Source organism: Rhododendron vialii, chromosome 4a (assembly GCF_030253575.1).
Source record: "Rhododendron vialii isolate Sample 1 chromosome 4a, ASM3025357v1".
Classification (NCBI taxonomy): domain Eukaryota; kingdom Viridiplantae; phylum Streptophyta; class Magnoliopsida; order Ericales; family Ericaceae; genus Rhododendron; species Rhododendron vialii.
The window spans coordinates 37,125,042-37,148,702 of record NC_080560.1 but is presented as its reverse complement, the minus strand read 5'-3'; the positions used below and the strand labels follow the sequence as shown (position 1 = coordinate 37,148,702).

The following is a 23,661-nucleotide window of genomic DNA, read 5'->3' as shown; positions in this document are numbered from 1 at the left end:
GTCGCGTGCGTGACACTGTAATTTTGTTATAAAGGTGCACAGTACTGTAAGAGTTCGTGGTTTTGTTATGAAATGTTACACAAGATCATTGGGAAACATCGAAGGAGCCTCACAGCATCGTCGACCGTTATGAAATGTTACACAAGATCATTGGGAAACATCGAAGGAGCCTCACAGCATCGTCGACCATTCCGTCCTTGCAAAGACTGTCCCCATCGAAGGAGCCTCACAGCATCGTCGACCATTCCGTCCTTGCAAAGACTGTCAATGATCGTGGAATACACTACAGTGCCAGGTTTACAACTTCCCTCTTCTATTATCCTGAGCAATCTAATAGCCGTGATAGTGTTGGCTGTTTTGCAAATCCCATTGATAATCGTTCCATACATAGCCACGTCCAGCTCAATGTCTCTAGCAATGAGATTGTTAAATGCCATGTGGGACAGGGGCATTCATCCTGACGGTTACTGCTATAACCCTTTGATTAAGGGATATTGCAAGAACATGAAATTAGACGAGGCCATGCATCTCTTCCGCGAAATGCCTTTACGGGGTTTGAAACGTGACATTGTTACTTTCAATATTATAGTGCGGGGTCTGGTTCAGATAGGTAGATATATTGCTGCTCAAGAAATTCTTAATGAGATGCAAGCTGCTCGCCAAATTCCTGATCCTAAAACTTGTGGTCTCCTGTTGGACGGCCTTTGCCAAAGTGGGCATATTGATGAAGCAATGTTCTTATTTCACATGATGGAAAAAAGGTGTTTAAGGCTCGATATTGTTAAGTACAATGTCCTTGTTGCTGCGTATTGCAAGAATAAAACACTTGATGATGCAAGGGATCTTTTCACCGTACTGCCTTCAAAAGGTTCATGTCCTGATGATAGGACCTCATTGACATGATTCAATGTCATTTGAGGGAGGCCTCCTTGATAAAGTTGCCTGCGGAATGATGTTTCTTACACGTTAGCACTCAGTGATTTCTTAGGTGTATTAAGTCCTTTGAGGCCTTTTTACTCCCTGAGGAAATGATTGAGGCCTTTGAAGTCCCAAACGCCGGATGCCCAAGTGTAGCCCGTTCAGCCCAATTGGTGTTCTAAGTCTGATTTGAGTGCTGGACACATGTCTGGAAAGTGATGATGTCACTTAAGTGTTTGGTGATATAAAAAGAAGAAGAAGCCAAGTGTCCTCGCGATTCTGTATTTCTATGTATACTCCATGTATGGAAGACCCCTTTTTGAGATATAAAAAAAAAGAAGAAGTCACCAAGTGTCCTCACGATTTTGTGTATACTCCATGCATGGAAGACCCCCTTTTGAAATGAATAAGTGGTGATAGCTTTTTTGACACTTAATTTGTTCCTCTGTCAACCATGCATACCGTGGTTGCAGTTGTTTGTTTGTTTTTTTAATGTTCAAATAGTACTTCCTTAACTAGAAGGTCATCGACTAAAAGGAATTGCACGCATATAATGGAGCGATGCTGGAGCAAGAGAACCCATTGGCATTGGAACTTGACCGGAACAAAAAGTTCGTGGTAACTTATCAATACACTTGTAATAAAAGAACCGAGGATGGTAACCCAAAGTATGCATTGAAATTACATTAGTGCCCTTTGAAGTTTTTTCTTCCCTTTGGTCCTTGCATGTGTTGGCCTTGGGGTAGTTTTGTTATTTTGCGTTATACCTGCAAACGCTAGAGAGCAGGAGAGACAATGGTCAGTCCTCCGGCTTTCACTCTCTAAATTTGTACTCCGTTTCTGGATTTCAATGAAATTTTGTACTTTGAAGTTCTTCTTTAGCGATAGATAGAGAATTGCTTTTACAGCAATTTTCGCCGTTTTCCCTGGATGTGTACCCTGATTTCAGCCAGTGTTTTGTGTTGCTTGGTCGACAAGCTGGAAGTACAAATCTATTGTTGTAGCGGTGGTTGCCATCCTTCATAGGAGAAGCCCCATTACTTATTGCTTCAATTCTGTGTTCGTTAGGGCTCCAAGCAAGAAATCGCGTGCTTTGCTCTGATTTGGGGTTTCGATTTTGCAGAGGTAAATCTACATGTGGATGCTTTTGGATGTTCATAGGAGATGAAGATGAAGTTGTCCAATTTCGTAAGCCACTCCTCTCCTCTACACTCCTCTCCTATATGTTTTACTTTTAGGACTTGGGTTTTGTAAGATCTTGCCCGTTGCAGTGTGTGATCTGGTAGGTGACCAATACAAAAACAAATTGTTGTTGCTCTGTGACCACTTCATAGCAGATTAAGCCCCCCTCTATTGTTTCTAATTTGTTTAGCTCTTTTAGGTCTTAAGCATAGTTTCTATGTAACCCGAAGCGAGGGATTCATATATGAGGTAAGGAAAATTATGGGTTAGGTTTTTCGTTTCGGATTGTACTCATGTGGTAGAGTAAAAGAAAGTTATTTACTTGTAGATTGGAATTTCGAGATTGTTTTTTCGATAAATCAGGTGTCTAAGCCAGCTTATGCGCACCTCGACTACTTCTGGGAATTTGAATTGTTTTCTTATTTCAAATGAAATTTGCCTCTAAAAAAATTAGTGTTTGATTCCAGCGTGGTTCGTTTGGTAAGACGTCATCATTGAGCGGATTCAATACTGTTGCCAAATTATAGTTGTAAAACTCTTTTTTTTTTTCACCTGCAATTTCAATTTAATATCTCATGAACATATGCCTTAATAAGGAACTGTGTACATCCTCTTTCGATTGATTAATGATTGCTCAACATGTTATGAAGCATAAGTGGACTTGCTTGTGGAAACTTCGGTATATGTTATCAAGCCTTGTTTCTCTCTTGGTTGTATTATACTGAATAAGATTGTCTTGTCAAATATTGCCTTGTAAGGACAAAAGACACATATAATTCCATGGGTTGATGTATTGTCTATAGACTCATGGTTGTCACTCTTCGCAGGCATATCTACTTGCAAATCCTAATAGTACAAGATCATGTCTCTTTAGCATTTTTCTAACAGCTTCTTTATTGTGTCTACTTTTCTTAATAGGAAGGGCATTCTTAGCCCAAGATGACAAAGGGGTATCGATACTTCCTTGAATCCCTTCACTTGGCATGTTTTGGTAATTGCTGATATGAGTTTGTATAATCATGCTTAAAAAGTTCCCTTCTAACTTTGTAATTTTTATTCACGCGCCATTTTCTGTTACTTTGGTACTTTATTAGATTCCGCTAGAAATATATTTACACTTATTTTGGTTCATGCTTTTTCACCTTCATTTGCTGCACCATATTGGGTTTCATGTCTTCTATATTCATCAAATAACTTGAGTCCTATTACACAGAAATTATTCAGGTGGGTGTTGTGGGAAAAGAATGTGCAAGAGATGCAATACAACAACAAAAAAAGTGCAAGAGATGCAATACAACAAATGAAAGGTATGTTTTCATTAAAGGCTTTTTCTCGGATTGCTTTTTCTATCTGCTTGTGTTTCTTATTGTTCTCTGGCTTGAGTTTTGAAGTTTATTCGAGTTAGTTGCCCATACCTTCCAACTTGTATTGGCCCACGTTAATTGAAATTCCCTCTCCTGCTAACAACTACCGTTCTAGGACTTCGGTGTAAAATAGTGAGGAGATATTGTTGCCTTCGATCTGATAGCTAATTGCATCGTAATCTCACCACATGATGGATTTGTTTATATAATTGAGCTGTCCTCAAGTAATTTCAATTAAGATTGATTCTGGTTCTGATCTGTTTAGAGTCAGTGCAGGCATCCTGGAATTGAGTCATTACCTAAAGATAGTCTCTAACGCTTCTAACTTGCAAATGCGACCATTATGGGGCTTGCCAAAAGGTAATGTTTTTTGGAATCACTTTTAAAGAATTTAGTAACTGCTCACTAGATCATTTTTATTTTTGCACAATTGTTTTTACCATTTGTGCGCCCTTTTTTGTCCTTATTCATTTGAATTTACTCCATTATCCTTTCATTGATCACTTTTTTAAACATGAAGGGCTAATGTAGTAAATTTACATGACTGAGAACAAAAAGGAGTGCGGATGATAGAAAGGGGAGTGCAAAAATCACTTCCCTAGAGTTAATAAATGCATCCATATATTTTGTGAACCCCAACACAAACCATGTCACATTGTGGGTGCTAGATCATAGCTTAATGCTGTCAAGACTTGGTGCTAATTCATAGCTTAATTAATGCTGTCATGACTTGGAGTTTTCTGCTGCTGTGCGGTTGGTGTGCATCAATCTGTTGCTGCTGTTGATGTTGTCAAGACTTGGTTTTGATTATTTCTATGTGGTTTGGATTGGGATGCTGTCTGCTTTGCTGTCTACTTTGAAAGTTAACTTTGGAAAGGTAATTCATACCCTTACTTTAGTACAGTGACTTGTCTTCTACGAGGGGCATTGATGCTGATGATGGTGAGAGGCTGCTGAATTTTTGTTTGATGCTGTTGATGCTGGGAGGTTGCTGCTTATAGCTGTGATTGCTTTGAATGAATCAATCTTATTTGACATGGAATATCTGAAACTGATTGGTTATGCTGACCTTATGGTTGTAATCTATTTTTGTTCTTCTCAACTTCTTGTTGGAAGTTTCTTCTTCTCTATCCTTCACTCTTCTTTTTGCAGTGTGGTGGCTCCATGGCATGTCATGTGAACTCCATTCTTGCTATTCTCTTTCTCCACTTCTTCTTTCTCCATTGATGTACCCATTATCGGGTTTATTAATAATAACACGGTTTCAAAAAAATTTTTGAACAAAACATAGACTTTCACAGCAGCAGTAGATATGTCCATTTTCGTCTTGTTTTTTTACTACTTATCATCACTACGAGAACAGTCAACATATGTATATTAACTTCTTGACTACCAATACACCAATGAGCACGTGGAACGTGTGAAGCACGAGACATTACACTAGTGCTAAGAAACAAAGGATATAGAGGATGAGGAGGTTCTATTTGGCGCAGTTGACTCAGGTCAGAAGTCAAGCCTGGGGTCAAAAACAGCGAGCTTCAGATCAAGAACAGACTTTGGCCTAGAAATGTGTAATCCTTCCACCGAGGAACGATACTGCTATCTTAGGGACTCCGGAAGGTATGAAGCTTTAGTAGGGAAAGCGATCCAAAACTTCTATCCTGGGGGGCAGGCTACAACATTACTAAGTTTTACCCGACTGGATATGATAGTTTTTGTTGGGGAATTTCCTTTTTTAGAGCTCTTAAGGAACCAAGTAAGAGAAGTGGAGCTAGGTTATAAAATAATGCCGTCAAAGATGGAGCAAAGCAGTTGACATGAAAGACATTTTTGCGGTATTTGTTTAAAGAGTATGTAACAATTAACAGTTACTTTTGTTGTGTTCCAGAGGATGCGATTCCTCCAAATGGAGTACCCCTATATAGCAATTGGGGTCATACATTCATACATTCCAACAATCCAAGACTACTTGCGTAGCTTGAACTTGTACCTCCAACTACATACTAAGTATGGGGACAAATCGATATCTACAGGTAAATCGTACTTACCTGTTAATGTTGGATATGGAAAATTTGGGAAGATCAAAAGGAAGTCAAAACAACTGGTGTGTTTCGATCATGAATTTGTCAGTCTTCATGGACGAGAAGGAAGGCCGCAAAAAATTTTCTTTGGCGTCCTTGCCACGCTTCGAAGACTAGTAACTCCATCCTTACATCCATGGCCTGAACACAGTCTATGTGCTCAATGTAGACATTAGAGAGGCTCAAACCACTGGAGATCTTGAGAATTGACAATTTTTTATTGTGTAGATATAGTGTCGGAGTTTTCAAACATTGACGAATGTGCTGTATGCATAGACAGTGCCCATAATCAAACACAAACGCGTCTTCTTCCTATGTTTCAAACTTGGCTCATGTAGTGAAAAGCTTCTAGCACAACTTATGTGCTTTAGGTGCTATGCCACTCCTGGTCATTTTTTTTTTCTATCCCATTTTGGTTTGTTGCTTTTAAGTAGAGTTAGAATGAAATAAAATGCTTCAACCTTATAATTTGTCGAAACAGATTTGTTCACCCCATATGATTATTCATATATGTGGGTTATGTTATAGGTATATTTGTAAGCTTTTTCTTTTTTTTGATTGTCATATTTGTAAGCTTATTTATCCTGTGACTGCAAGCAATATCGGAGATATAGAGGAGTAAAAGGCAGCTGAATCTTGAAAGTAACTTAGTAGCTCAGTAATATGGACACCATTGATTACTTGGTCGATATATGTCTTAGTATGTATCTTTTGATGCTTGATGCATTTTCTAAGCCTCTTTGTTTGATTTGAAACAGGCTTCTCATGAAATGAGGGCATAAGCGAACGTTGGACCATGCCATGTAAATGCAAAAGATCCATTCTTTTAGAGGTTCAACCAAGGTTCTGTAATATTCTGTGGTGTGCTGGCTGTATAGCATGAATATCCTTGGTTTGCTCGTACTTGGTATACTTTGATGCCTCCTTTTTCAGTGATTATAAGGCCTTGCTGCTGTGGCTAGCGAACATACCAGGTCACTTTTTCGAACCAAAATGGCCTTGGTTATTCTCCTTAGTTTCCCCTCCTCCCCCCCCCCCCCCCCCCCCCCGTTGCAACTAGTATTGCTTTTCTTTAGACTCTAGAAGAACGGTATTGGGGTTCTGCTATTTTTTAGAGAGAGGCTCAATTGATTGTATGCTATTGATCATATTATGCTTAGTTGGATGTTATTATGCTTAGTTGGATGTTCAACCCACTCATTGGTCTATCCCTTCTTATCTCCAGTATATTTTTTAGGAACTTTCTCCAGTATATCGGATTATTTGGTGCTTAGCATGTTGGCCTATACTCTATAACCTTAATTTCGAGATAAGTTGATCCTTGGTGGTAAATGAGCATCCTTGTCCAGTTATCAGTGCGCAAGTGAATGGGGGATGACTGATCATGTGCATGTTCATATCGTTTGCTACTTTGTTATTCCTTTTGTTCTTTCCAACATTCTTGGTATCTTGTACTGGTTTGGGGAAAAAAGATTATCATATTTAGCGATGTTGAGGTTTATGTATCAATATCAACTATGTTTCCTTCCATGTGACCGTGTTACTAAGTAAAAAAATACCCTTGTCTCCATATCATTTTCTTGTTTAAAGCTTCATCAGTACCATGTATAGATAAGGTAAGTACAGTGATGGGAAAGGGTGGCAGGGATTGCAACGCCCGTGATGAACTTTGTGAACCGTGTGACTGTTTTGATACATGACATTCATGAGTTGTTTTGTACAAAATTGCGGGGTTGTCATTTTGTTCTGTACAATGGGTCGTAATGGCGCACAAACCAAACCAAGGGGTCGCTTGGGGTAATTGGGTTGGTGCCTCTTGTAGGAAGTGTTTTCCTATTTTCTGGTGTATTTTTGTTTCCTGTTCTATTGTACTGAATGAAAACCATCGTTTTTTGGAATTAAAAAAAAAATCTATTCAAGGAATATAGCAATATATTGATACTCTGGCAAGAAAATCTTCTCAGAACACTTAAGCTGAAGAATTCCATGTGCAAAGGAGGGGCACTTTTAATACTCTTTCCATTTCATAATGTTTGTTCGGTCTGCAAAACGAGAACTCAAAAATAATTCATTTCTTTCAAGAAAAAATTCAAACTTTTTTCATAACTTAAAAGAACTTATTGATAACTAGTCAATTATTGAATTTTTTTTTTGAACTTTTCTTGCAAAAAATGTGTATTATTTTTACGTCACCGTTTTGCTGACCGGACAAACATTATGGGGCAGAGAGAGTATTAAAATTCTAAGATTGTGAAACTCCATATGCCAATGATAATAAATTACGGAATAAACATGTACTAATACTTGAGTGGGAACTCGTCATGTACACTACTAGGGTAAACCTGGTCATGGTTGTTTGCAACGGAACTTCCAACTGTTGTGACACCAGATTGACGAGTTGTTGGGCTTGGTTGTCTCGTGAACTCTCACGATTGATATAGTGTCTTGAGTTTGTATTATGTATTTCGTATATTCGATGTAAAATGATCTCTTCTATTGATTGACAAAAAAACACACACACACCAGATTGACGAGTGTTAAAACTTCTGGTTAGAAATAAATGGAAAAGGTATTCGTCCGGATGTCTTCACTTATACTTCTTTGATTCATGGGCTCTACAATCGTGGAAAGCGGAAGGGTTGAAACCCCCTCCCCACACACACACTCACTAAATTCTTATATTTATATATCTGTAAAATGCGTTATTTAATAAAAATTCATAAAAAGCGAACAAATATATAACATGAACTTGAGCTCTTTTGGATTGTGAGAAAATGAAAGAAAAGAAAGGAGTAGTCTTTCTCACCGAAACTCACCAACCGTGAGAAATGGTGAGTTTTTATTCTAAATAGACCAATAAAAAAAACTCACAAGTCATCCTTCTTTCCCATCATTTCTTACAATTTCTCACATGTTTTGTCCATTTCATCAAGGCAGCGCCTTTTTTTCTTTCCTTTTCTCATCATTTCTCCCCATCCAAACTTCGAAGGGGCCAGACGGCCGATAGAATTTGAGTAAAAACTCCTTAAAACCAACTCCACTCTCGACTCATTCTTATTACCAAATTGAGTTTTCCTTCGATTTTCTGTTGAGACTCAAAATTTTACTAATGCTTTGTTTGGAATTTGGGGATGGAAGTGGGAAATGATAAAAAATAATTAAGAAAAAATGAGAGGAAAAGTAAAGGAAAAATTGAGTCTCTGTTTGAAATTTTCTCCTCTCTTTCCTTAACAACCTAATACTCCCTCCGTTCCTATTTTATAGTCCAGTATTTCATTTTAGATTGTCCCTTAATAAGTGTCCATTTTGTAAAGTTAGTGGGTAAAAGTTGGTGAATTTTTCATTTTGCCCCTAAAAGTAGATTCTATTTTAAAAAGTTAGTGAGTAAAAGTGTAATGATGATGGGTAAGTAGGAAAAATTGAGGAAAAAATTGATGTGAAAGGTATAATGATGATGTCTTTTTAATAAGTTGGAGTTACGAAGCAGAACACTTAAAAATGGAAGGAGGGAGTACTACTTTTTAACAAAGGAAGAGAAAATTTTTAAAATTTTCCGTCCTTTTCCCTTCCATCCCCAATTCCAAACAAACAAAGCCAAGTTTGTGTCGTTCTTGTCAGCCAAATCCTCATCCTGGATTCCCCCTAGAGAGAGAGAGAGAGAGATGGCTCAGATTAGTGCTTCTTCTCTAATCAGTCCGATGGATTCTTCTTCTAATTACCGAAAATGTAATCTTCTCTCTCCACCCCACCATTCATCTTTTGCCCTTCTTCAGTTTCATTCCCTTCCTACTGCAACTGCAAATCTATTTCCTTCTCATTCTCACACTAGAAACCCTAGTTTTCCTCTTTCTGCAACCATCATCAGTCCACCAAAACACCAACCCAAGTCGAGAAAACAGCTTTACGTGGGGCGGCTGGGGCCCATTGATAATCTCCGAGCAGCTGAATTGTTCCTCGATCGGATGCCCCAAATGCGACATCTGCCACCCATTGATGAAATAAATAAAGCGTTAACCACTATTACGAAAGCGAGTAAGTACAGCACGGCTCTTTATCATTTTAACAAGTTGCAGTTATTAGGCATTCAGCTAGATTTGTATACCTTCAACATTGCAATTAACTGTTACTGTCGCATGAATCAAGTTGGCTTTGGGTTCTCGCTTCTAGGCGGTATCGTCAAACGCCGCTATACGCCTAATGTAGTTACCTTCACCTCTCTGTTAAATGGACTTTGTATAGTGTATAAAACTGTTGAGGCCGTGGAGTTATTCGAGAAATTAATCAGAAAAGGAGAAATCGAACCCAATATGACTATGTGTGGGACGATTTTAAATGGCCTTTGCAAAAAGGGAAAAACGGGAGCGGCTATCAGGTTTCTTGGGATGTTGGAAAAGAGAGGTTTAAAACCTGACACCATGGAATATAACATGATCGTTGACCGTCTTTGCAAGGATGGCTTGGTCAATGACGCTTTCAACTTCTTAGTAGTAATGAATAGCAAAGGTATCCGTGCAAATGTTGTTACTTATACATCTCTGATTGATGGCCTATGCAAACATGACAAGAGGAAGGAAGCTATAGGAGTGCTACGAGAAATGTTGGATAGTGCTATTTCACCAAATGTTTTTACATTTAATGTTTTGGTCTCTGCTCTTTGCAAGCAAAGGATGACAAAGGAAGCGGAGGAGTTACTTGAAGTCATGGAAAAAAGAGGTGTGGATCCTGATGTTTTCACATACACTAGTCTCATGGAGGGATATTGTTTGCAAGGCCGGATGGACGAAGCAAAGAGATTGTTAAATGCCATGGCGGTTAGGGGCCTTCATCTTAACATTTATAGTTATGGCGTTTTGATTAGTGGATACTGCAAGAACATGAAATTAGACGAGGCCATGCATATCTTTCGAGAAATGCGTCGACGTGGTTGGAAACCAAACATTGTTATTTTCTCTACTATATCGCTGGGTATGGTTCGGACTGGTACATATAAAGCTGCTCGAGAAATTCTTAATGAAATGCAAGCTGCTGGCCTAATTCCTGGTATTAGAACTTGTGGTCTCTTGTTGGACGGCCTTTGCCAATCCGGGCAAATTGATGAAGCGTTGTTCTTATTTGACATGATGGAAAAAAAGGGTTTAGGTCTCGATATTGGTAAGTATAATATCCTTGCTGATGCATATTGCAAGAATAAAAAACTTGATAATGCAAGGGATCTTCTCACTACGCTTCCTTCGAAAGGGTCATGTCCTGATGATAGGACTTCATTGGTATGAGTCGGGGTCTTTTGAGGAATGCCTTCTTGAAGAAGTTGTCCTGCGGAATGATGTCTCTTATAAGTCATCATTCAGTGATTTCTTAGCCGTTTGAAGTCCTTTGAGGCATTTTTACTCCTTGAAGAAATGATTGGAAGCCAAATGTATCTACTGGTTCCTTGACTGTGGATTTAATTAACTAAAGGATTGGACCGCGCTCTCAAAGAAGTGATAAAGAAGTTTGCGTTGTGCCAAAGAATAGACAGTTAGCAAGACTTTGAATTAAGAAGATTACGCCATGAAGGTACACTTTCATTTAACTTAGCAGAAAAGATTGACAATGTTATGGGTGAGTTTAATATAAATTTTTCTTAGTGGTCTCTTACAGGGGTGTGTGTGTGTAAACGTAATAGTATAAGATAGGACTTTTTGATGGTACAGAACTACAGATTGCTTTTCACACATCCATCAAGGGTTTTGATTGAGATTCATTTCAACCAAGGATGAAGATTACACAACTCAAGTTTTATCACCCAACAGGACAATGTAAAATCCCCATGGTTGCTTTTCATACAACGACTCCCTCTACGTTACCACCCATCATTGGCGTTCGATTTAAGATTTGACTGAAAAATTGAGGTAGTTTCGAATGTATTTTCTTCTGTTCTCATTAGCGCTCTCTTTACCTATTTCCAAATTAAAGTTCAAATTATTGATTGGGTTGTTTCCTATTGGTTCAAGATTTCGAGTTGCATTATTAGTTTGTGCTTTTTAACGTTGTTGTGAGGGTTGTCGTGGTTATGTTTCAGATCCGGGCCTATGTCCCAATTGAAGGATTATTGATTTGGTAGTAATTAATCTAAGTGCAAACGCAAGTAAAATTTTAGAAAACCTGCAGTTTTGCAATTTACAGTACTATTGACATGTAGAGACAACACAAAGGCTGTGCAATCTGAGTGTGGGAAAAATTGTACTTGATTATTGGGAATTTGATATGAAAATGGGAAATTTGATGGTCATAGTCGAGCAGGACCTCAACAATGATCACAAAGACAGTTGTGTGTGCCACTGAAGACATCACCGAGTCAGTGTTAGTCTACTTATTGGTATTTATATGCCCGTTTATCCATCGATGTCAGATTCATTGCTCTGTTTAGGTATACGGTAAGTAATTTTGGTCTATCAACCTTTTTATTTTGAAGGTTTTGTGGTAGGTTTCTCTTTTTTGTTTATTAACTTTTCTGCATTTTACTCTTCTTTATTATGTTCATGTTTTCAAAATTCCAGGCTGACTTTAATGCCATGTTTATGGTCTCTTGTGACAATAATTTAAGTATACCATTATTGTTGGCACTATGAAGCACGGATACTCTATTTTGGCCTACGTATTACGTATCGTATCCGTATCAGATACCGTTACTCTCGGATACGCTCCGGATACGTATCCGATACGCTTTTTTAAAGTATCATGCTTTTAGAATTATTTTTTGGTATCCCAATGTGTTTCAGATACGCGCGGATACGTGTTGGATACACTCGGATATATTTTGGATACGCGCGAGGGTAAATAGGTTATTACTTAAAATATATTGGTTAAAATTGCAATTAGGACTATATTTTTCTTTTTCCCCCACCAATCGACACCAGAAACACACCGACGATATCCTCTCTCTCGACAACCTTGTGAGTCTCTCGTCTGTCTCTCTCTCTCTTCTCTCTCGTCTCTCATCTCTCTCTCGTTGTGTATCTCTCTCTCTCTCTCTCTCTCTCTCTCTCTCTCTCTCTCTCTCTATATATATATATATATATATATATATATATAACTATATGTAAATATCTCTCTCGGCATGTGAAATGGTGAACTTGTGTAATGGAAAACTTTAATCATTAATAGAATTTTAGGAATTAAAAATTAGTATATATATAATATGTTTTTTATTTACTTTTTATATTCAACGTATCCCCAACGTATCGTATTCTTCTTTTTGAAAAAATCACATATCCGCATATTCGTATCGTATCCGTATCCGTATCTGTGCTTTTCAACTTGGCAGCAATGGTAATATAGTTTAAGCATATTGCTGTCTTTTGGACATTGGCACTCTCACAATGGTCTTGGGCCTCCTCTCGCCATAACGCAAACCAAAGTCATTTAGGATTCTTTCTTCCATTATTTTGATTAATATGATCTTCTAGGATTTTTCTTCTATAACTTTGATCTATGTCTAACTTGAAGGGGTTGACCCTGTGGTCAATGCCTAAGACTTAGCGGTTCGCTCCCTCCTAAGTTCTCAGACACTCAATGGCATGGATCCGTACACGTGACACAACAAGTCTAAATTAAGTGGGACACACACATGGAGGAAGAACAGGACAAAAATTACAAAAATGTAAATTTTTAGGAATATGCATTCAAGGCAAGGGACTTAGAGGTTTGCTCCCTCCTAAAGTTTTAGGTTTGGAACCTCCCAGGTTCTATCAACTCCTTTGGGACCGGTCCATCTGGGGAATTTGCTCGGCGTTAATTGGGCCCCACACAACTTAACGGTGAGATTGGTCCCATAAGATTAGTCGAGGTGTGCATAAGCTGGCCCAGACACATGAGTTATTAGAAATACAAAAATGGGGCTCAATTTATTCTTTCAGATCAATGCCAATTTTGGATGCAATGGATATCCTATAGGTTTATATGGTTGTTCCTTGAAGACATTTGATTGGAGACATTAGGTGGGGTATGAGGTTCGTGTTTGGTTTTGTTGAATGCTTAAAAAAATTAGGTAGCAAGCATTTTAGAACATTTGCCATTTGTTGATGATATATGTGAAGGGTTTTGCTATATGCGGTCCAATAGTTGTTCGGAGAGAAAAAACCATTTGACAGCTGTTTTAATGGAAATAGTCCACGTGTAAAGTCAAGTGTTATCAGCTATTGATCTTATTATGCTTAGTTGGATGTTCAACCCACTCATTCGTCTATCCCTTCTTATCTCCAGTATATTTTTGAGGAACTTTCTCCAGTATATCGGATTATTTGGTACTTAGCATGTTGGCCTATACTCTATAACCTTAATTTCGAGATAAGTTGATCCTTGGTGGTAAATGAGCATGCTTGTCCAGTTATCAGTGCGCAAGTGAATGGGGGATGACTGATCATGTGCATGTTTACATCTTTTGCTACTTTGTTACTTCCTTTTGTTCTTTCCAATCTTCTTGGTTCTTGTACTGGTTTAGGGAAAAAGGATTATCATATTTATCAATGTTGAGGTTTATGTATCTCTTCAAAAAAAGGTTTATGTATCAATATCAACTATTTTCGCTTCCAGGTGAGTGTGTTACTGAGTAAAAAAATACCCTTGTCTCTTTATCTTTTTCTTGTTTAAAGCATCATCAGTAGCTACGTACACTAATGGGAAAGGGTGGCAGGGGTTGAAAAGCCTGCGATGAACTATGTGAACCACATGACTGTTTTGACACATGATATTCATGAGTTGTTTTGTACATTGCGGGGTTGTCATTTTGTTCTGTTCAAGGGGCCGTAATGGGTCACAAACGAAATCAGGAGGCGGATAGGGGTAATTATCTTTTTTCTTGTTTAAAGCATCATCAGTACCACGTATAGATACAAGCTAAGTATAGTGATGGGAAGGGTGGCAGGGATTGAAATGCCCGCGATGAACTATGTGAACCGTGTGACTGTTTTGATACATGACATTTGTGAGTTGTTTTGTACATTGCTGGGTTGTCATTTGGTTCTGTACAAGGGATCGTAATGGCGCACAAACCAAACCAGGGGATTGCTTGGGGTAATCGGGTTGATGCCTCTCATAGGAAGTGTTTTCCTATTTTCTGGTGTATCTTTGTTTCCTGCTCTATTGTCATGCATGAAAACCATCGTTTTTTGGAATAAAAAAAAAATCTATTCAAGGAATATAGCAATATATTGATACTCTGGCAAGAAAATCTTCTCATTACAAAGCCGAAGAATTCCATGTGCAAAGGACGTGCACTTTTACTGGCTGTCATTAAAATTCCAAGATTGTGAAACTCCATATGCCAATGATATTGAATTGTGGAATAAACTTGTATATTTGGCTTTAAAAGTCAAATAGTAACTTATTGTCTTTATTCAAAAAAAAATCGCATTTGTTAGTTTTGCATCAAAATTTTGTGATTTATTGATTTGTCTCGGCAAGAGAAATCAGAAAAGTATAAAATTTTGATCGAAATTCATAATTTTTTGAAAAAGACAAAAAAGTAAGAAAAAGTTATCTTTTTGACCTCTTTGTTTTTATTCAAAAAATTATGAGTTTCGATTTTATTTTTTTACTTTTTCGATTTCTCTTGACGAGACAAATTAATAAGTCACAAAAGTTTAAACAAAATAAACAAATGCAAAAGAATTGAATAAAAAAAAAGTCACCTGACTTTTTTATCCAAGCTCATAATACTCGAGTGGGAAGGTTGAATTGGTCATGTACACTACTAGTTGGGTAAACCTAGTCATGGTTGTGGTTGTTTGCCATGGGAACCCTCCAACTAAACTTTTACAATGCTCCCCAGTGGTATGGAGCATGATGCTCCTATAAAATATGAACCCTTAGATTAAAAATTAGATAAATTATCAAAACCATTCACAAAAAGAATAGTTGATTTTTGCCTAAAAATGAGATGGTTTTAAAAACTTTTTACCAAAAAAATGTGATATTACTTACCACATAAACGAGATGGTTTTTTAAAACATAGTAAGTTACATGGCTACATTTCCTTAAGAAAAACTTACTATATTTGTTAACAACACTTACCAATGACTGACAATACATACCATAGAATAAGGAAAGGATACTCTAGCCTTCGATCATTGACTTCCTTTTTTGTCAGGAAACAAAATCGTTACAATCACCCTGTCACCATGTGATTTGGATGTGGCATTTGAGGCTTTGTTGAAGCTTTAAGGCCTTGTTTGATTTGCGGATTAATTGTTTGGTATAAGAATAATTGTACCTAATTCTAAGCAATTTCACATTTGGTTCCCGAAATGACTGTTGAAACTATCAATCCCAGTATTAATTAAAGTAGGCTTTGTTGAAGCTTTAAGACCTCGTTTGATTCGTGGATTAATTATGTGGTATAGGACTAACTCTACCTAATCCCAAGTAATCCCACATTTAGTTCCCGAAATGACTGTCGGGATTATTAATTCCAGTATTAATTGAAGTATTTTGAAAATTATATTGCGTAAAAACTTATATCGAAAAAAAAGTTTTCCAAAAATAATTTTTAATAAAAAAAACTATTTTCATAATCTTTTTTTGGAAAATATTTTTCAAAACTTTTTTTTTCCAATACAAAAAATTCAAGTAGTTTTTTTTTCAATATATATGTTTCCAAATCCTTTTTTTTATAAACAAACCGAATTCAAACACTATTTTAAATACTTAAAAAACACTTACACAAACCCACTCACTTTCATATTAGGGCCCACATATACTACACTTTCAGTGTGTGTGAAACCTACCAAAATATGTGAGTATGTGTGTAAAGTGTTTTTGTGTGTCCCGTGTATTTATTGTTGTTAATAATTGTTGGGACAATTGGTTAAGAATGACGTGAGAGAGACGAAGGACTCAAGTAGGGACAACTCAATTAAAATAATTCGATTACGGGTACCAACAATGTGCACATATTAGTATTGGGGTCAAATCTTGATTCCCATAAAAATAATCCAAATCGTTCATTAATTTTAAAATAACTTTTCGAATGGGGCATTCAAAAAATCAACTTAATTGAATATTTGCAAGCGCTTGATCTAATGTTTCTCATTTTTCATTCAGAATTCAGAATCTTACCTTCTAAACAAAAATGAGAACACTAAATCAAGCACTTACATCCGATTGAGCTGATTTTGACATCGATCGAATAAAATTGTTTGAAAATTAATGAACAACTTAAATCATCAACATGAAATTCGGTTCCCCCAGAATTCGATAATGCAATTAAAGAGACAAAATTATCTGTTCACGACACTGCAATTACATTCTGTTTGTGAACCTTTCCTCTGTTATGATATTATTATCCCAACTTCGTATTGATAGGGCATCTACCTGAATCTGTGAATTCACTTCCAGAGAGAGAGAGAGAGAGAGAGAGACGAAGAAGAGATGGCTCAGATTGGGGTTTTTTCTGTAACCAGTCCCATGGAATCCGCTAATTACCGAAAATGTAATCTTCTCTCTCCTCCCCACCTTTCATATTTTGCCCTTCATTCTCATTCCAGTTTTGGAAGAAAAAGGTTGTCTAAACAAAAACCCAGGTCGGGGAATCTGCGCTTGGTGCAAGATGATGTTCCAACCATTAACAGAATCAGTAAGGCGTTGGCGAATATTACGGAGTCGGGTAGCACGGCACGACTCTTTATCAAACTTCTACCAAAACTTCTGTGACACTCCCAAGTGGTATGGGAGCATCATACTTCCAATGAATTACAGTCCTTAGATTGAATACAGATAAATCACAACCCTTGGATTGAAACCAAAAAACTAAAACTAGGGTGGTTTTGTTGAAAAAGAGGTGGTTTTGACCAAAAAAAAACGGAGGATTACTTACCACAGAACAAACAACTTATACCATTTACAAATGCAACTCTTACCATTGTATAAGGTAACACTTACCATACAAACAGGCAACACTTACTATAACCGGTTGGTCAGGTAACAAGTTGCCATTAAGTAAAACAAAAGAAAAAAAGAAAAAGAGTACCTGATTTTTTGGCGGAAAAATTTGCAGATTTTAGAGATTTATATATTAGAAGAATTATTAAAAAATAGTGTTCATTTATAAATCTAGTTTAAAATTTTAATTGGTTATGAAAACATAAAAATTTGAAAAATATTTTCCACAATTTTCAAATGACATTATAAATGTATTTAATTGATTAATTTTTCAATAATAATTTATTATAGATATATTTAAGTAACTTAGTTTTAAATATTATAAAAAAAAACAAGATATTTATTTAAGTAACTTAGTTTTAAATATTATAAAAAAAACAAGATATTTATTAATATTTTGATAGCTTACAAATTTAGTTAATTAATATATATATATATATATATATATATATATATATATATATATTATAAAATGACGCTATAAGTTGATTGTTACAACAACAACATTGTAAGATAAATATATTTTTGTTTAATAGCGATTGAATAATTTTGTAGAATTCTCTAGTATTTAATGAAATTAGGCTATTCAAATTCATTAATAGAGTTTATAGTGATCAATATGATATATTTTACAAATCTAACAACTAATAGTGTTGATACTAATATATTTGGCAGCGATCAATCAATGAGAATTGATTCATTTATAATAGATTGATCTGGTTATATGTTCAGCCAATTGATCAAACAATTTGAATCGATTAGGATCATATTTGGCAAATGTGATAGTTAACAATAATGTTGAATGACAGTGATTAGTGAAAATTAATATAATTGGCTAAAATAGGTTGACTAATTTGTTTAATTGCTTAATCATGGACTTATCTATTTCAATCCTTCAAGTTATACAATTAGCAAATTTCAAAAATGTTTATTTGATGGTTAACATTGATCATTTAACAAATGGAGGAGTATGAGGTTAACATTGATCACTTTGCTAATGTAAGAATAACTACTAGTGAACCAGTTAATTGAAATATCTCATTTATTTAATCCTTTTTTAAAAGTAATTTTATTAATATGACTGCTTTTTTTTAATTTATCATAAAAGTAATACAATATATCTAAATAAAATTTAATGTGGTAGGTAATAAGACATTAATGGTGATATAAAATAATGGTGATATACATTAATATATTCCTACTCGTCATTAATGTCATACTTACTATAGAATAAAGTTTATTTACCAAAGAATATGGCTAGAGATACCACAAAAACTAAATTTTTACGACGAACTAATATTCGTTGATAAACTTACCATGTGATTGACAATACTTACCATGAAATAAGGAAACAACGACTATATACTTACCATGAAATAAGGGACCAGTTTTACCGCACAAACTTATTAACGTTTTGTCGAAAATGACCCCTTGTTCTATTACAAATATGGCGTGGATGAGCAAAATCGGCTAAATAATCTGTTTTGGAGAGATATAACATGTAGGACAGATTATATGTGCTTTGGAGACGTGCTAATATTTGATTCGACTTATCGGACGAATGCGTATCGGAAGCTATTGGTGATACTAGCTGGAGTTAATAGTCACTTTCAAACAGCAATTTTTGGTTGTGCATTGTTGACTGCTGAGACTGTTGAGACTTATACATGTGTGTTGGAAAGATTTCTTGATTCCATGGACCACAAGAAGCCTGTGTCGGTAATGACCGATGGGGATAAGGCTATGCGGAGAGCAATAAAAACTGTGTTACCTAATGTTAATCATCGTTTATGCAAATGACATCTTAAAAAAAATGCTGTCAGTAATGTCCATGTTCTCGGATTCTTAGCTGACTTTGAGAAATGCATGTCAATGTCAATTGAAGAAGAGTTTGAAGTTGCATGGAAGAATCTTTTGGATGACTATAGCCTTCACCAAAATCAATGGACGGTAGATGTTTATAAAAAGAAGACCTTATGGGCAGAGGCATACCTGGAAAGTATTTTTTTTGCGGGTGCAAAAAGCACACAACGTGTTGAGGGAATGAATGCATACATGAATCGATTCTTATAACTACGTCTCAAGCTTTTTGAATTTGTACAAGCATTTGATTGGGCTCTTGCAAAATTTCGTCATAACGAGGCTAAGGTACAAGTTGAAAGTGTGAATAGTACTCCGGTTCTTTCTACATGCATGAAACGAATTGAAAATGATCATGCGGCTAATGCATATACTCGGGACATATTTAACAAGTTTCTCAAAGAAATTAAGAAAGAGCAATCATTGTTTAAGGTGGATAAAGTTGAGCTTGAAGATTTTCGGGTTTACTACTTATCTCGATACCAACAGTTGGACGCCATGTGGAGTGTCAACTATCAGCCGAATGATGGCATCATGAAATGCTCTTGCTTGAAATTTGAGTCAATTGGGTTTCCAAGTCAGCATATGATCTCAGTCATGAAAATGGAGCATATGAGAGAAATTTCCTCTTGTTTGATCTTACAAAGGTGGACAAAAACGGCGAAATCCTTCCCCCTACATGGCAGCACACCAATGCCAGAATGGGTCACGCAAACGACAAGGTTTGGGGCATTGTCAAACGCATGTGTCGAAATGTGTTATTATGCTTCACACATAACGAAGGGATACAATGAGACTAAAGAAGAAATCACCAAGTTAACATCCAGAATGAGGGAGCTCTATGTGTTACATGTTGAGGAAAAGCAAAGAAACATGAGACAAAACGACAATGTTGAGGGGACATCTATGCATTTTGGTGTTGGCGACCCAGTCATTATCAAAGGTAAAAGGACCCATAATTTGGTCAAAGACTTCATCCCGAAAACAAGAAAATGTGGCAATTGTAGAGAACCTGGTTACATAAGAACCAAATGCCCCAAATTAGTGCATGGAGATAATGTGGGAAACATGAATGAGGATGAAGACACATATGAATCAGATGTGAGCGTTATTCACCAACAATCATTTACTAGGCGAGACTCATTGATATATCACCCATCGTTTATGCACACTGATTACACAACCAATAGTTGTGAATCCAATGTCAACCCTAATTTGGTAAGCCTCTTACTATCTAGTTAGTTGATAGGCTATTATTTATTTGTCCATTCACTAATTTTCAAACTTGAACTTTGTAAACTGCTAACTGGTCAAGAAATTCCGAAAGTGTGCAAGCCCAGTGATGAGCCCATTCAGTAGTCGTTGAAATTTACCAAACGGCCGTCAAATTCAATTATTTATTAACCGGACTACAACTAAAGATTTGCATAGTATAGCGAGGAAGTCGGAGTCGATCCACAGGGAACTCGAATATAGCTTGTTCGGATTGTAGGTGTAAGGGTTTGTGGCGTTTAGACGGCCAACTTTTGGTTTTCCTTTGAAAGGTGGAGAAACACTCTTATGGAAAAGACTAGAAATGAGTTTTAACTAAGAATTAAAGGCGGCAAGGCAATGGAGTTACTAACGCCCATAACTTAAGTCATCTAACAATTCTCAACAAAAACACGGTTGAAACGCACGGCATAGGCTATCAACCGGAAGATTTAGCTATGAAAATAGTTAGACTTGATATAGAGTTTAAACAACAAGCTTAACACAAGGCGTGACATCGCTCCCAGAACCATGTGAGCGAGCACATGATCACCGGAGATTAACAACGCCAAGACTTGCATTCAAACTAAATATCAAGGTCAAGAACTAGAAGCATGGTTTGGAAAGCGAGCAAGTTTTTTGGTTCTTTTGACAAACACGAGGTGAGACATAGCTCACGGAACCATATGAGCAAGCATATGATCACCGGAGGTTAACATCGACAAGTTTTGTTACATAAAAGGTGAACCACGCACATTTACAAACCAAACCTCAAGTCTTAAGTTGAGAAGAGCAAAATTAACCTAAATCACAAGGTGTTATTCCCCCATGGCCAAGCCTTATCAACTACTCACACATAGCTAAAAGACTAGAAAGCATGCTAAAATTGGAAAACATGTTTAACCGATAGAAACGAAAATAAACTTGGTATTAAGGAGAATCTAGTCCGTAGCTACAACATTAATAAACGAGAAAACATCAAACTAGGAATTAAACTTACAAGTATTGAAGCTTGAAACTAAGAACAACAATGGCAAAAAGACTAGAAAGAAAACTAACCTAGAGCATAAAGTAGATTTTTAACTAAAGTGAGAGAGAAGGGTATTTATACAACTCAACTTCTCTCCCAACAAATATCCTATAAACATATCAAAAGTAGCAACTATTCCATAAATGGAAGGTCCAAAAAGCAGCAAATATCTGGCCGAAAGCTCGTGGTATTGATACTGATTAAGCAAAGTATCGATATCACGCTGCTAAGTTGAAAAGGGTATTTCCCTGTAGTGATCCCGTATCGATACAGGTTAAGGCCATATCGATACAACAAAACCTGCCTTCCCACGAAGCTAACGCGTATCGATACAGAATAAAGTTGTATCGATACGGGGAGGTGATCTCCAGTCTTCAGGCCAGCCTTCAAAACTTGGCACCCGACGGCTTCCAGCAGTTTCCACAGCTTCACAACACCTTATTTTCATTCTCTAAACTTAAGTAAAGACTACATTTTAAACCTTTCTTTTACCTTTTCTTTACTTTAATTTATTTAATGAAAATAAGAAAGTACCCCCCCCCCCAATTTGAAAACAATGGCATTACCAGAATTTCAAGATTCTAATTAAATCAAAATGTCAACCCCCCACTTTTAGTGTAAAATGAAAAACTGCACATTTTTCTCAAGAGAAAATGGATCAAAACATGACCTTGCTCTTCAAATAAAATCTTGTAACTTTGTAGTTACTCTTAGAAAAATTCAAGAATCAATTATCGCCATTTTTAATCTCCAAAATCGATACTTTTCCAGAAAGTCATTTTTCCATACTTAGATAGATTTTAAGGGGCCGACAGGGTCTTCGGGTACTTGAAAGCACTTGGGCCATCCATGGTGTTGAAATGCGCCTTATTTGCACGTTTTACCTGAAAACACTAAAAACACACCTTACGTGCAGTATCAAATAAAAGCTAGATAAATGCAAGTTAAAAACAACATAAAATTGGACTAGTCGCACCAAATATCTATAATATTGGGTGCTCATCACCCAGTTCCATGGCAGCAACGTTGGAGGATGGGAAGATGATTTCGGACAAGGATTGTGAAGGATAAATGTAACATTTATTTTGTATTAAGGCATTGAGTAGGGACAAGAACTTTATTGTAATCTTTTAATTCAATAAAATTAAGGCAATGATCTGGACAAGAACTTATTTGTAGTCATGGTAAGGCAGTGAGTACGATTATTGAAATGGTAACAATGCCCAGATTTTAGCAAGCATACCCTATTTATATGGTAAGTATTACTTTGGCAATGAGAAGTATGCCCAGATTTCTGTAAGTTATTGAGATGGTAAGAATCTCCAGATTTTAGTAAAGACACCCTGTATAAATTGTAAGTAATGCTATAGAAATGAGAAGTACGTCCAGATTTTTGTAAGTATGATTATTGAAATAGTAAGAATTTCCGAATTTTAGTGAGCACACCCTGTATAAATAGTAAGTAATGCTATGAAAATGAGAAGTAAGCCCAAATTTTAGTAAGCACACCCTGTATAAATGGTAAGTAATGCTATGAAAATGAGAAGTACGTCCAGATTTTTGTAAGTACGGTTATTGAAATGGTAAGAATTTTCAAATTTTAGTAAGTACACCCTGTATAAATGGTAAGTGATGCTATGGAAATGAGAAGTGCGCCCAAATTTTTGTAAGTACGATTATTGAGAGCATAACAATCTGTTCATGGCACACCAAACAATCTGGTACAAAAGTGACATGGGTAGCAGACATAACCGAATACATAACTTAAACCAAAGCTTATACATAGCTTGTACCAAAACTTAAACCATTTGGTGGACTAAATTCAAAACACCTGAACACCATTGTTGTACATCAGATTGCTGCTGTGGTTACCATCTTGGCTACCATCAAATAGAAACAATCCTAAATGCAGCAGCTATAGGAGCATAGCAGCCAACATCAGTTCAATAGCAAACAGCACTCATAACAGAACAGAAGGCAGCCGTAGGAGCATAGTAGCTAGCAGCACAACACCTAGACAACAGCAACAGTTCAATAGCAAAACAGTCATCCAACA

At 36.5% G+C, this 23,661-nt stretch overlaps 2 protein-coding genes across 2 annotated transcripts; both read left to right on the top strand.

Moving 5' to 3' along the window:
- The first annotated feature begins 72 nt into the window (after positions 1-72).
- LOC131323977 (pentatricopeptide repeat-containing protein At1g62720-like) lies at positions 73-1,545 on the top strand. The gene has a single exon (XM_058355810.1). The coding sequence runs from the start codon at positions 73-75 to the stop codon at positions 901-903; it is 831 nt and encodes a 276-aa protein (XP_058211793.1). The 3' UTR covers positions 904-1,545.
- Positions 1,546-9,129: 7,584 nt separating this feature from the next.
- Positions 9,130-11,678, top strand: LOC131324163 (pentatricopeptide repeat-containing protein At1g12300, mitochondrial-like). Its single transcript, XM_058356011.1, has 2 exons — positions 9,130-11,101; positions 11,239-11,678. The coding sequence occupies exon 1, from the start codon at positions 9,208-9,210 to the stop codon at positions 10,816-10,818; it is 1,611 nt and encodes a 536-aa protein (XP_058211994.1). The 5' UTR covers positions 9,130-9,207; the 3' UTR covers positions 10,819-11,101; positions 11,239-11,678.
- The last annotated feature ends 11,983 nt before the right edge of the window (positions 11,679-23,661 follow it).

What these genes read in the sequence shown, in the direction of transcription:
- LOC131323977 (XM_058355810.1), top strand. Translation starts at nt 73, where the DNA reads ATGTTACACAAGATCATTGGGAAACATCGAAGGAGCCTCACAGCATCG.
- LOC131324163 (XM_058356011.1), top strand. Translation starts at nt 9,208, where the DNA reads ATGGCTCAGATTAGTGCTTCTTCTCTAATCAGTCCGATGGATTCTTCT.